Source organism: Trachypithecus francoisi, unplaced genomic scaffold (assembly GCF_009764315.1).
Source record: "Trachypithecus francoisi isolate TF-2019V2 unplaced genomic scaffold, Tfra_2.0 Lachesis_group0, whole genome shotgun sequence".
In the NCBI taxonomy this organism is placed as follows: domain Eukaryota; kingdom Metazoa; phylum Chordata; class Mammalia; order Primates; family Cercopithecidae; genus Trachypithecus; species Trachypithecus francoisi.
Window position 1 is genome coordinate 157,599,412 of NW_022681453.1, and position 14,813 is coordinate 157,614,224.

General features: G+C 36.3%; 1 protein-coding gene across 4 annotated transcripts in view; it reads left to right on the plus strand.

The window, feature by feature from the left end:
• Window positions 1-14,813, plus strand: part of STAG1 (stromal antigen 1) — a 421,343-nt gene that overhangs the window by 187,934 nt on the left and 218,596 nt on the right. For all 4 annotated transcript variants that reach the window (XM_033212569.1, XM_033212568.1, XM_033212571.1 and 1 more), the window contains one exon: window positions 2,519-2,615. In XM_033212569.1, the coding sequence (XP_033068460.1) occupies window positions 2,519-2,615 (97 nt within the window). The remainder of the gene's footprint in view (window positions 1-2,518; window positions 2,616-14,813) is intronic.

The following is a 14,813-nucleotide window of genomic DNA, read 5'->3' on the forward strand; positions in this document are numbered from 1 at the left end:
GCTTGTCTCAAACTCCTGTGCTCACATCATCTGCCTGCCTTGGTCTCCCAAAGTGCTCAGGTTACAAGTGTGTGCCACCATGCTCGGACCAGAGTTTTAATATTTCTAATGCAGGTTCCTGTGCACCAGTCTTAGAATGTTTTGAGCTCTTCATATGTTACCGGTGGGAGTATTAACTTGTACAATTACTTTGGGAATTAAAATTCTACTCAGACTGCCTTTACGTTACTGGACCCCTGTAAAAGTGAGGAAGTAACTTCTTCAGTTTTATGCCACACTTTGTTACCTAGGTTGCAAAGCATTTCTGCTTCAGTCCTGAGTCTAAAAGTTGCTCTTGATCTGCTCTATTCACTTCTAGTTTCACCATCATCCTGAGCTTATAGGACCTGACATGTTATTCAGCAGAGGTGAACCTTGCCCAGATAACATGGTATTATTTTCTTCTTGACCCTCTCTTACCACCATAATCTTCTTTCTAGTTTTCTCTTTACTTTAAAAACAAACCCCCCCAGACACTAATGTGATGAGACAGTGAAACAGTATTATGTATAGAAAGTCTTCTCTTTCACTTGGAGCAAGGGAAAGTGGTTCTCCTCAATGGAAGGTCATTAAAGAAGGGATATGCTCAATCAGAATGGGCTAAATTAAAAGAACTGACAATACCTAGTCTTGGGTGAGGATGTAGAGCGCCTGAAAATCTCACATCTTTTGGATTTCATACATTGCTGGTGGAAGCGTGATTTATTACAACTTGTTTTGAGAAATTGTTTGGCATATCTACTAAGCCTTGATGTGTGTGTATAATGTGTGTTAACAAATCTGCTCTTGGGTCTGTAATACAGAAAAGAATGTTTATATTCATCAAAATGTGTGTACGTAACAGTTTTATTTGTGATAGCCCTAAACTGCAACTGCAGCTGAGTAATGTTGAGTACTCATATTCCTCAACAGTAAAATGTGTGATAGATTGCGGTATATTCATACAATGTAATAATACTCAGCAATACAAAAAAGGCATTACTAATACACATAACAATGCTGGTGAATCTTACTGATACAACTTTGTTTGAAAGAAATAAAAAACAAAAGATGATACCATTTATATGAGTTTCAGTATCATGTCAAACTAATCCATGGTAATATGCGTCACTATAATAATTACCCTTTGTGCTGGGGATGGTTACTGCTTGGAAGGCAACCTAAGGGAGCCTGTTTTAGTTCTGGAAATGTTTTCTATCTTTATCTTGGTTATGGTTACACAGGTGGGTTTATTTATAAAAATTAAGATATAACAAGATTAATGCATTTTACTGTATGTGAATATACTTTAGTACACAAAATTTTATTTTTTTTACAATCACATTTTTATACATTTCCTCTGATCCCTGCTTCTGCCCAAGAAAATCTCAAGGAATCCTGCCCACTGGAATGCAAACTGGAATTACATTAAATTTGCCTTGTAAGTTGGCAGGACTCTCAAACTTCATTGATACAGCACTAAGTCTTTTTTTAAAATTCAGAATATGATACCTGTTGAAGTCTTTTTTTATATCCTGTAAGTTTTAATAATTTTCCTCATTAAAAATTATCTAAGATGTATTCTTAGGTATTTTTTGTTGTGAACAAGCTACTAATCCATTTATATTTTCTAGTTATTGCACTAAGTTATTTTGTATATTTGTCTTGTCAGCTACCTTGTCAAATTTTCCTGTTATTAATCTCTTGAATCACTTTAATAGAGACTCCTGGATTTTCTTGTCATCTGTGGGAAAGGAGAATTGTCTTTACTCAAATTTTACTAACTTTTGCGTTTACTAAAGACTTCAACCCTGTGTTAAATGGTTAGAGGGGCATCCTTGCCTTGTTCTTTAATTAGTTGAAATATCTTAAGTATTTCAACAACAAATATATTTTAGTCTTTTTATCCTTTGAGTAGATTTTCTTGAACCCTAATTTTCCTAGAAAGTTTTTTTTCCTTTTGGATTGGCTGCAGAATTTTATATACATTTTTGAGATCTAATTTGATAAATAGTTGTTTTAATTTTTCACTTTCTTGATAAATTCAGTTATTTGATTTCTTAATATTAAGCCATTCTTGTATTCTTGAAAAAAATGCCTCTTATTATGTGCATTCTTTGTATGCACTACTGCATTATGCTTTTTGATAACTCAGAAAGTTTGTGTCTATGTAGAAGTGAACTTAATTTTTATCATTTTCATAATATGATTTGAATATTATCTATGCTTGCTTAATTATTGTACTTAATGGGATTGGTAAGGTCAGGTTTGTTTTGGATTCTATTGTAAACAAATCTTTGAAACCTAGTAAGTCACTTTTTATTGGCCTTTAAAAATGAGGCAGTCTCTATTTTATTAGACTACAGAGAAATAATTTCAGGTAAGTAATTTTCTTGTTCAGATAGAAACACATACAAACACACAAACTTTTTTGAAAATTTATTTGCTATAATATCAATTTTTTTTGAAGTTTTCATTTTTATATTTTTTTTTTCCACAGTCCGTGGTGGATGACTGGATTGAATCATATAAACAAGACAGGGACATCGCACTTCTGGATTTAATCAACTTTTTTATCCAGTGTTCAGGATGTCGAGGTACAGAATGTTGAAATAAATGATGTACATTGAGCCTGTCAGTTCAGCAGTGTGACTTTTACTTCACCTGCCACTAGTCATACATAATTTACCCTAAAATAAAACATATGCTGATCTTTTTCTGATAGAGAATATTATTGGTAAGTTGTTTAAGGATGTTCCATTTTCTTGTTCAGTTTTGCTCCTATAAAGTGTAACACATTTATATAGTTTTTGAAATTTTGGGAGGAAATCTAAATTCGTTTAGTAGTTTTATGAATTGATTTTTTAGATCATAGGCTTTTATAATTTTTACTCATATTATTTGTACGTATGCTCCATATTAGGAAGTGTGCTAGTTGCTAGCATTCGTTCTTTTATATCCCTGCAAGTATTTGGTAGTCATTTTATAGTTAAGTTTAAATAATTTTCTTAAAGTAACACAAGTAGCAGAATCAGGTGTCTTAAGTTTGCAATTGTAAGGCGATTAAAGCGAAATTTTATTTTTATCATTTTAGGAGATAACTGCTAGATTTTTTTCTCCTCTAGATAAATCTTAACAGGTTAATTTGTATTACGGGGGGGAAGTGAGTTGTTAAATCACCATTCTCTGCTTGTGAATACAGAAGGAATAGTAATCTTTTATTGAAATAACTGACCAAATTGATGTCTTGAAAGCTTGTTTATTTATATCCAAGTTATCACTTACCATATTGACATAAGTCGTTTATCAAATATTTACGGAGCACCAACCTTGTATGAGTTACTCCACCAGGGTATACAGAAGTTATCAAGGCAGTCTCTGCCCCTAAAAAGTGTTAAAGTATGTGTAATTTTTAAAGGCATCTTCATTGTGAGGAACAAAGAGGGAAATACATTAATAGTTCAGCGAAGGGCTCAGTGCCATAAGTATAATAAAACTGGTTACTATTTAATGACTGTTCAATATGTAGCAAGCTGTGTGCTTTACATACATTAGCTCATTTAATCTTTGTTAACAATCCCATCAGGCAGATGGGATCTTTGTTTTGTAAATCAGCAAACTGAGATGAAAGGGTTTAGGTAAATTTATTCCAGATCATACAGTTAGCAAGTGTGAAACTCGAGATTGAGAGTCAAGCCGTGTCACCTGGAGTGTGTCTCCCCAACCATAAGACACTGTGGGCATAACAAGAAAGAGCAAGGGATGCTGATGCAGCCTAGTCTGTGTGTCTCTGTGTATATGTGTGAATGTGGGGAGGTTGTAAAAAAGTATATCCTACAAAAAGCAAACTCTGAGGTGAGATTAAAGACGAGTAAAAGGAAGTTAGAAGGATGAGAAAGGCAAATGGTAACATATTATGCAAAAAGACCTTAAGACAAGAAAGTATGGTTCAGTCCCGAACATAGAGGGTTCTGTGGCTGAATGGTAGAGCATGGAAATGGGTGAGGATTAGCAAGAGATTAGGCTATTATAAAGTAAGAGAGTTTGCTCATTTTACAGCCTTAAAGTAGGTGAGGCAAGCACTGATGATGTGCTTTATATACATTTTCTCATATAGTCCTATTAACAGACCTGTTGGATTGGGTTTTAATTTGAAAGCAATTAATAGTGTTTAAAATTTTTCCTTTTGAAATTTGTTTTCATGGTTCAAAATAAAAAAGTTTAAAAGTTGTATAATAAGAAGTCTTTGCCTTCCTGCCTTCCCATCCATCTGTGCACACTTAACTGCTCTTAACTAGTTTGTTGAACTTGAATGTCCATTCTATCTAGTTTTCATACCTATAAGAGAGGAATGTATATTCTTTCCTTCTCCACCTCACCTGTCTTATACAAAAGGTAATGGTGTATAGAGACCTTTCTCCTTCATTTTTCTTCTTCTTCTTCTTCTTCTTTTTTTTTTTTTTTTTGAGACGGAGTCTCTCTGTTGCCCAGGCTGGAGTGCAGTGGCGTGATCTCATCTCACTGCAAGCTCTGCCTCCTTGGTTCACACCATTCTCCTGCCTCAGCCTCCTGAGTAGCTGGGACTACAGGCTCCTACCACCACTCCCGGCTAATTTTTTGTATTTTGGTAGAGATGGGGTTTCATCGTGTTAGCCAGGATGGTCTCGATCTCCTGACCTTGTGATCTGCCCATCTCAGTCTCCCAAAGTGCTGGGATTACAGGTGTGAGCCACCGCTCCTGGCCTCTCCTTCATTTTTAAAAACACAGGCTCATTGCATTCCTTTGTGTATATGTACAAGAATTTATTTAACTAGGCTTCTATTAAAAGACCATTGTGTTATTTGTAGTCTTTTGCTGTTACAGAGAATGCTTACTGTAATGAGTAATTTTATGTATACCTTATTTGGTCTTTATGAAAGAATGTCTGTAGGTAAATGTATTTGTTATATTAGATACTGCCAAATCGTCAGCTATAGGAATTGTATTCTTCTGTACTCTCATCAGTGATACATTAAAATGTTTGCTTTTTCTTAGCCTTTTCAACAAAGTGTATTTATCAAGTTTTTGGATTAGTCTTCAGAATGATTTGAAGATACTATTCCAGTCTGATTTTTAAAAGTGCTTTGAAGTTCACGTAATATACAAGTAAGCATTTTAAAGTGTACCAATTCAGTAGCATTTAGAGCATTCATAAATGTGCAGCTGCCCTACATTGGGTTGCTGTAACAAGACCATAGACTGGATGGCTTACAAATAATAGAAATTTATTTCTCACAAGTCTGGAGGCTGGAAGTCTGAGATCAGGGTCTCAGTATCATCTGGTTCTGGTGGGGCCCTCTTCTACATTGCAGAATACTAACTTCTAGTTGTACCCTCCCATGGCAAAAAAGAGGGTTGAGAACATTTTCTGGGGTCACCTTTATAACGGCACTTATCTCATTCATGAGGGTTCCACTCTCATCACCTAATTGCATACGAAAGGTCCCACCTTTTAATACCATCACTTTGGGGGTTAGGATTTTCATACAGGAATTTTGGGAGGACACAGCATTCAGTCCATTGTAGCAGTTGCCACCTCTGTCTTTTCTCAAAACTTTAAAAATCTCCCCAGGAAAATACCCTATACCTGTTAGGTAATGATTATTTGTTCTTTTCTCCCCCATCCCTTGGCAATCATGAATCTACTTTCTGTCCCTGAGGATTTGCCAGTTCTGGTCATTTTATATAAAAGGAACCACACAATATGTCACCTTCTCTGTGTGACTTCTTTCACTTAACATATGTTTTTGAGGTTCGTTTAAGTTGTAGCATGTATCAGTGGTTCATTCCGTTTAGGGCTGAACAATAATCCTTCGTATGTATATATCACTATTTGTTTATTCATTCACCTGTTGAAGGACATTTGAGTTGTTTCACTATTGTGAATATGGCATCTTTGAACATTTGTGAACAAATACTTGTTTGAGTACCGTTTTTGAGTCTTTGAGGTGTAAATTCTTAGGACTAGAATTGCTAGGTCGTATAATAATTCTGTTTAAACTTTTTGAGGAACCACCAAACTGTTTTTCACAGTGGCTGCATCATCTTGTATTCCCACCAAAAATGTATGAGGATTCCTATTTTTCTACGTCCTCAACAACACTTGTTACTTTGTAGTTTAAAAAATTATAGCCATCCTACTGGGTATAAAGTGGTGTATAACTGTGGTTTTAATTTGTGTGCACTTAATGCCTAATGATCTTGAACTACTTTTCATGTGCTTGTTGGACATGTCTGTATTTTCTTTGAAGAAATATATGTTCAAGTCCTTTGCTCATTTTAAAATTAGATTATGTGTCTTTTTGTTGATGAGTTGTATATATTGTGGATACCAAACCTTTATCAAGTATATAACTTCAGCTATTTTTGCCCACTCTCTAGGTTGTCTTTTTAACTTTCTTAATGATGTTCTTTGGTGCACAATAGGTTTATATTTTCTTAAGTCTAACCTTCCTCCCTCCCTCCCTCTCCTTCCTTCCTCCCTCCCTCTCTTTCGTTCCTTCCTTCCTCCTTCCCTCCCTCCCTCCCTTTCTTCCTCCCTCCCTCCCTCCCTCCCCCCTTCCTTCCTTCTTTGTCCCTCCCTCCCTCCCTCCCTGTCTCTCTGCCTGCTCCTCCCTCCCCTCCCCTCCCCATACATGTGTCAAATTTAAGGATCCATTGCCAAATTCAAGGTCATGAAGATTTACCTCTATGATTGCTTCTAATGGTTATTTCTCACAAGTCTGGAGGCTGGATTGTATATTTTATATTTAGGCTGTTAATCCATGGTTAATTTTTGTGTATGGGATGGTTTTAATTTGTGTTTCTCTGATGAACGAGGGTTGAGAACCATTACTGTTTTTTCTTTGAATTCTCTGTTCCTATCCTTTGCCCATTTATCTTTTGACTGCCTTTATAGTTCCTGAAAAGACATTTTACAAAATGGATCTTAAAACGTTTTTGTTAAAGGGGCATAGATGCATATTATCTTAATATGATTTACAAAGAAAGCACACTGTCTTTTATGTCAGTAGAATATAATAAAAATCCTGATATAGACCTAAGTACCTATGAGACATTGGTAAACCTATCTTAGAACATATGAAAAGAAGACATTTTTTACTTATTACAAAAGGAATTTACTAATTAAAACTATACTTAGTTACTATTTATTTTTACCTATCAGATTGGCACAAGTTTAAAATCATAAGAACATTCTGTTGTTCAGGCTATGGGAGAAAGCAGACACTGTTAAATTGTTGTTTAGAATATAAATTGATAAACTTTTGTAAAGGTATCCAGGAATATTTACCAAATCCATATTTATGTTTTATCTGTTGACTCAACCATCCTACTTCTGGGATTTTACCTTGAATATATGCCTTCAGCAGTAAGAAACTAGGTACACAAAATTAATGCAATATTATTTGTTATTGGAATATATTGGAAACAATCCAATGTTCATATATAAGACAGTGATTAAATGAACTGTAGTATAGCCACATGTTGGAGTTTTGTGCTGCTGTAAAAAAGAATGAGGAAGATGTCTGTGAATGGATGTAGGGATTTTCCCTGTATTTTTTTTTTTTTTTTTTTTTGAGACAAAGTCTTGTTCTGTCACCCAGGCTGCAGTGCGGTGGCATGATCTCGGCTCACTGCAACCTCCGCCTCCCGAGTTCAAGCAAATCTCCTGCCTCAGCCTCCTGAGTAGCTGGGATTACAGGCACGTGCCACCATGCCCAGCTAATGTTTTTTGTATTTTTAGTAGAGATGGGGTTTCACCGTGTTGGTCAGGCTGGTCTTGAACTCCTGACCTCATGATCCACCCGCCTTGGCCTCCTAAAGTGTTGGGATTACAGGCATGAGCCACCGCGCCCGGCCTTTCCCTAGATATTTTTTAGGGCAAAATACAAAGTGCAGAATAATATCTAAAGTATGCAACTTTTTTTTTTTTTTTTTTTTGGTAAGAAAAAGGGAAAACAATGGTTCATTTCACCAAAAAGAAGTACAGGAAAGATAAACCTGACAATAATGAGATTGGTTACCTAAAGAGCGAGAGAGAGAGAGAGAGTGTGTCTGTATATATATGTGTGTGTGTGTGTGTGTGTGTGTGTGTGTGTGTGTGTGTGTTGGAAAGTTTAGAGGGAATTGAAGTGAGGCAATGATACTGAATTTGAATATTATTTTATAGTTTTTGAATAGTCCTGACTTTTGGAGCTATCTTAATACTTCAAATCCTCAAGAAAACAAAATCAGCAAAGATGGAGGGGGAATATCCTGAAAATGAATACAAACAAAACAAATAACCTTTACACCGTAATAACAACCACACTGAAAGATGTAAAATTACTAACCAAAGTAACTTCGGAACTCAGTAAGTGGGCTATGAAACTAGTTGGGTCAGAGAAAAGTTTGATGAAGAGTACAGTATTTACCCAGTCTCAAAATGTCTCCTTTCAAGATATCTACTATTTACAGGGTAAAATAGAAACTTTGCAGTGTAGAAACTTGATAGATATCACCTTAACAAATGATAAAAGCAAACATTGCAAGTTACAGAGCTAATTGCTATTATGTGCTTTCTGATATGCCCTTAGAAGAACTCAACATCACTTCTGTAGTATTCTTGCCAGAAGTGCATAGTCTGAATCTGCTCATGAAGAAACGTAAGACAAGCTCAACTTGAGTTATATTCTTCAAAATAACTGTCCTGTACTCTGCAAAAAAGTTAGTGTCATGAAATAGTCAGAAATGCTGGGCGTGGTGACTCACACCTGTAATCCCAGGACTTTGTGAGACTGAGGCAGACAGATCAACTGAGGCCAGGAGTTTGAGACCACTCTGGCCAATGTGGTGAAACCCTGTCTATACTGAGAATACAAAAATTAGCGGGGCATGGTGATAGGCACCTGCAATCCCAGCTACTTGGGAGACTGAGGCAGGAGAATCACTTGAACCCGGGAGACAGAGGTTGCAGTGAGGCAAGATCACGCCATTGCACTCCTGCCTGGGCAACAGGAGCAAAACTCTGTCTCAAAAAAAGAAAAAAAGGAAAGAAATGACTCAAACTGTTCTAGCTTAAAGTAAAGAAACATGACAGGTGGCTGCAGTGCATGATCTTAGAATTTCTTTGGGGCGGATTACCTGAGGTCAGGAGTTCAAGACCAGCCCGGCCAACATGGTGAAACCCCATCTCTACTAAAAATACAAAATTTAGCCGGGTGTGGTGGTGGGCGCCTGTAATCCCAGCTACTTGGGAGGCTGAGGCTGGAGAATCGCTTGAGCCCAGGAGGCGGAGGGTGCACCATTGCACTCCAGCCTGGGCAACAGGAGCGAAACTCCGTGTGGGGGGAAAAAAAAAAATGACTCAGAAACTGTTTAAAGTAGACTGAAGAAACATGATAGGTGGTTGCAGTGCGTGATCCTAGAATTTCTTTTGGCATAAAGGACGTTGTTGAGACACGTGTGAAGTCTTATGTGGATTATGTGGATTAATCGTATGTGGATTAGATTATGATCTTATGTGGATTAGATATTAGATCTTATGTGGATTAGATTATGTGGATCTTATGTGGATTAAATCTTATGTGGATTAGAACATATATATAGTATTGATTGTTAATCTTATGCTTTGGGACATTGTAGTATACTGTGGTTGTATAATAGGTTTATTTGGGGGAAATACACACTGAAATATTAAAGAGTAAAGGAATATCATGTCTGTAGCTAAACACTTATTCAGAACAAATTCATGTGTATATGAAGAGTGAAAGAAGGATAAAACAGATGTAAAATGTTTACATCTGAAGAATTTGGATGGAAGGTATTCAGAAGTTCTTTTTACTTTGCTGTCTTTTCTGTAAATCTAAAATTATATCAGAGTACAAAAATAAAAAGAAAATGTTTTACCCCCAAAGTCAGTGTCACCCTCAAGGGAAACCAGTAGTCATTGTCACTGTCAAAGAAGACAAGGATACCCAGCCTCACAACTCTTACTTAGCATTATATTGGATATATAAGCTAACACATTTAGACAATAAAAAGAAGTAATTATGATCATTGTTTTTAAAATGATCTTATTCAAAATAATATTGCATGTTTAGGAAACTCAGGAGAATCAGTTTGCAAAACTAAAGCAATAAAATAATTCCATAATATATTGAGATACAGAATTTATAGAGAAAAATTACTATCTTACAGCCAGTTAGGAGATTTAAAGACGCCCTTTTGAAGACAAAAGTGAGGGGAAAAATTCTTTCAGATTTACATTTCACTGTGATAGTGTAAACCAGGATAAATTTCCAGTGTATCAAGAGTTTAAGGGCAAAAACAAACAACAAATACAAAGAAAAATAATAAAAGCACTCAATGAAAACTAAGAATTCCTTTATAACCATGGAGTGGGGAAGACCTTTTTATTAATGGACTCACAATTAACTGACTCAGAATCTATAAGTTAGCAAAGATTCATAAATGACATAAGAAAACAAAAAATTTATAAGGTGGAGACACATTATAGGGAAAGTCAAACGACAAGGGACAAATGGAAATTTTTTTTTTTATTACGAAGGCTGGTATCTCTAATATATGTTGAGATAAGATTTGAGTTTTGTAAGTACTCCTTGTCTTGCACATTAATATCCAAAATCTAGATTGGCATTTTACTGTGTGAGCCCATTTTCCCCTAAAGCTGCATAAGAACCAAGGACCAAAAGAATGTTTTAAAAATTGACCTAAAGTGGGAAGAGAGCAAGGAAAGGGAGGAAAAAAACAATCACAATTCGCCTCCTGTCCCCACCCAAGTTCCCGGCTAGAAGTGATGTCACCAACAATGACAAAACAAAGTGGAACATCTTTTCCTTAGTGAATAGTGTGAACAGCTCGTCCATTATTGACTCCAGTATCCCTATTATCACTATTTCCTGATCTTGGCTCTTGAGCCAAGCCCTAAGGTGCGGTATTGGTTTTCTAATTTAGCTATCTCAAGTTGCATTAGCACCCATAGTTGTTTCTCTAACTTTGCTGAAATGTCTGTAGTCTATTCATTTGAACCAGCTAGAGTGAATCCTGTTTGCCATTGGAAACCTCAGAATAGGCTGACTAACTCAATGTGTAGTAGTAATAGATATATTCAGTATCAATGAAGTGAGAAAAATGCAAGGGTAAAGTTGATTTAAACACTGTTGACCTAGAGTTGCATTCTAAAGCTATATAAATTCGTAAGTGTTTATTGGAATAAGTTACGAGAGAACTGAGAATTAACACAATTATAGGATGTATTCAGGGAATTATGCATGGCAAAATGAAGATAAGTTGTCCATATATTCAAAGTATTACCATTGTTAAATATACCTTGTTGATACAGGTATATATTTACTTTGGTATGTATTTAAACATAACTAATTTCAGAAATATATGTCTGGTTATTGAAAAGTAGTTTTCATTGACAGTTGTGCTTGTTTTTAATAAGAGTTGTTGATCAAATTTCAAAGTTGATAGTTAAAAGCAACCTTCTTTCTTAGTTGAATGTAACAAGTTATGTTTCTGTTTTGCTCTGCTTGTGCCTAACAGAGAATTCCAGATGCCTCAGAGCTTTCTAGGAGTGCAGAATTGCCAGAGAATTAATCACCTAGGAGCACTTAATCTGAGAGTTTCCTGAACTTAACCCAGTTCACTGACTAATTAGGGTCTCGGTGATTTTTTCATGGCACCTGTAAGCCAGAAGAAATACCTACCAGTTCCTTTCAGGAAGTTGTTATGTCCAAACGATTTATTTAGGTCCTCACAATTTAGTAGGTGTTTAGAAAAATGATATACATAATTGAAAAAAATTGTATTCATTTCTCAAATAACTGCAGTTACGTGTGTACAGATGTGTTGAGCATTGTATAGCTTCTCAAATTTTGAAATTATCTTAATTTCCTGTTTTATATTGGTTTTCTGGTAGCCCTTGTTGAAACTCAGCCTCTCAAAGATAGGGCATTATCAACAGGGAATAAAGGACCAGATGTTGAGATTTTAAGTTACCTCATGCTAATAGTTCCTGTGGTACTTGACAAATATCAAATACTGTATTGTTTTCCTTTGAATATTTAAAATATCCACATTGCCCATATCATTTTACATAAGTCCCTCGGGACATCTCAGTGCATAGTTGGGGCACCATGGCTTTAACAAGTGACTGAACGGGAGTTAGTGTATAAGTACCCCAATTCCTTTGCGCATCAGTGGAATCGTTTTGAAGTACATGGTCTACTCTGACTCACAGTTTCTCAAGAAGCTTAATTGGGCTCCAGTTACCTACAATTGTAATTGACTAGATAACACACTCTTTATTGTCTTTTTATTATTATTGTTGTTGTTATTTTTCTTGTTTCATTTCTCTGCTGCATTACTGGTATTTTATGGGTTGTCCTTCTAAATAAATTACTTGCACTGGCATCCTTGTTTTAGTATCTGCATCTGGGGGATAGAAACTAACAAGTGCTTATGTGGCTTTATTATATATTAATCAGTATTCTCTTTAGCAATCTATTTTAATGAATTATGTCTTATCTCCTCACCTGTACAGTGTGTGTGTGTGTGTGTGTGTGTGTGTGTATAGAGAGAGTTCAATGTTATCTTTCCTAAATCCTTTTACATTGTGACATCTTATATATACAGAAGACTGCATATATAGTGCCTTTGGCCTCTACCTGTTAGATGTCAGTAGCACATTTCTTTCCCCCTCTCCTCCAGTTGTAACAAGCAAAAATGTCTGCAAAAGTTTCCCAATGTTCAATTTTGGGAAACAAAATTGCCCCATGTTGAGAACTGCTATAAAGTATACCTTATATGAATATACTAGTTTATTTATACTTCCCATTCTTGAAGGAAGTTTTTGGGTAATGTAGACAGTGTTATTAAAAGCTATCTTTTGCACATATTAATTTGGTATTCATGCACAGGATGCTCGAGTTTGTGTACTGAGGGGTAGAATTGCTGGGTTATAAAATATGCAACTTTGTATAGTTGCATATTGTATAGTCCTGGTATGTTTGTATAGTTGTAACTTTTCATGCTTTAGTCAAGTGATGTCACAGAATTCTGATGGCTTCACATATTTTGCTCATAGATAGTATTACCAGTATTTTTAGTTTTATCTTGTTGAGTAGGATTACCAATATCACATTGTGGTTTTAATTTATATTCCTTTGATTACTATTGAGGTGGACTACTTTTTCACATAACAGTTAACCATAGAATTTTCTCTTGCGTGAACTGTGTAAAGTCTTCTGCAAATTACTGTATTGGGATGTTTGTTTTTTTCGTTTATTGTTTTGTAAGATTTTTATTTTATCTTGAGACATGAGTTTTACTGTTTCCCAGGCTGGAGTGCAGTGGCGCAATCTCGGCTCTCTGCAACCTCCACTTCCCAGATTGAAGCGATTCTCCTGTTTCAGTCCCCCAAGTAGCTGGGATTACAGGCATATGCCACCACTCCTGGCTAATTTTTGTGTTTTTAATGGAGACGGGTTTTCTCTTTGTTGACCAGGCTGGTCTCAAACTCCTGACCTCAGGTGACCTGCCCACCTTGGGCTCCCAAAGTGATGGGATTACAGGCATGAGCCACTGCACCTGGACAGGAGTTTTTAAAAAGTGTTAATACTAATCTCCTCTGTTATCATATATATTGCAACTTTCTTCTTCCATTTTGCAGTCTGCTTTTTCCCTTTTATTTTGATACATTATCCCTTGAAGGCAGGGATTTTTGTCTTTGTTCTCTTTGTATCTCTAGCACCTATAAATATTTATTGAAAGAATGAATGAACATGAGTTTAAAAATTTTAAGTCTAACCAAATTTATTAGTCTTCTCTTTTATGGGCTTTTTGTGTCATATTTAAGAAATTATTGATCAGACCCTGTGGCTCATGCCTGCAATAATAGCACTTTGGGAGGCCAAGGCGGGCAGATTACTTGAGGTCAAGTGGTTCAAGACTGGCCTTGCCAACATGGTGAAACACCATTTCTACTAAAAATACAAAAAGTAATCGGGCGTGGTGGTGGGCATCTATAATCCCGGCTACTCAGGAGGCTGAGGCAGGAGAATCGCTTGAACCTGGGAGGTGGAGGTTGCAGTGAGCTGAACTTGCACCACTGCACCCCAGTCTGGGCAACAGAGAGTGACTCTGTCTCAAGAAAATACAAATAAAAATAAAAATTAAAAAATTATGGCCAGGCGCAGTGGCTCACGCCTGTAATCCCAGCACTTTGAGAGGCCGAGATGGGCAGATCACGAGGTCAGGAGATCGAGACCATCCTGGCTAACACAGTGAAACCCCTTCTCTACTAAAAATACAAAAAATTAGCCGGGCGTGGTGGTGGGCACCTGTAGTTCCAGCTACTCGGGAGACTGAGGCAGGAGAATGACATGAGCCCAGGAGGTGGAGCTTGCAGTGAGCTGAGGTCGTGCCACTGCACTCCAGCCTGGGCGACAGAGCGAGACTCCGTCTCAAAAAAAAAAAAAAATTATTTACACTATGGTCATGAAGATACTCTCCTGTTTTCTTATAAAATCTTTCTAGTTTATGTGAAGTTTAGTTACTTGTGTGTAGGTTACTCCTTCAAATTTAGGTTTTTATGTCATCTAGATTTCAGTTTTTTAAGTGTGAAAAATCCTTTAGTTTTTCTTGATTGTACAATGACCCCATTAGCATATATCAAGTATCCCTTTCTGGAGTCTTTTCCTGGGTTCTCTATTCTGCTAATTGGTCTCTTAGATGGAAAACTAACTTT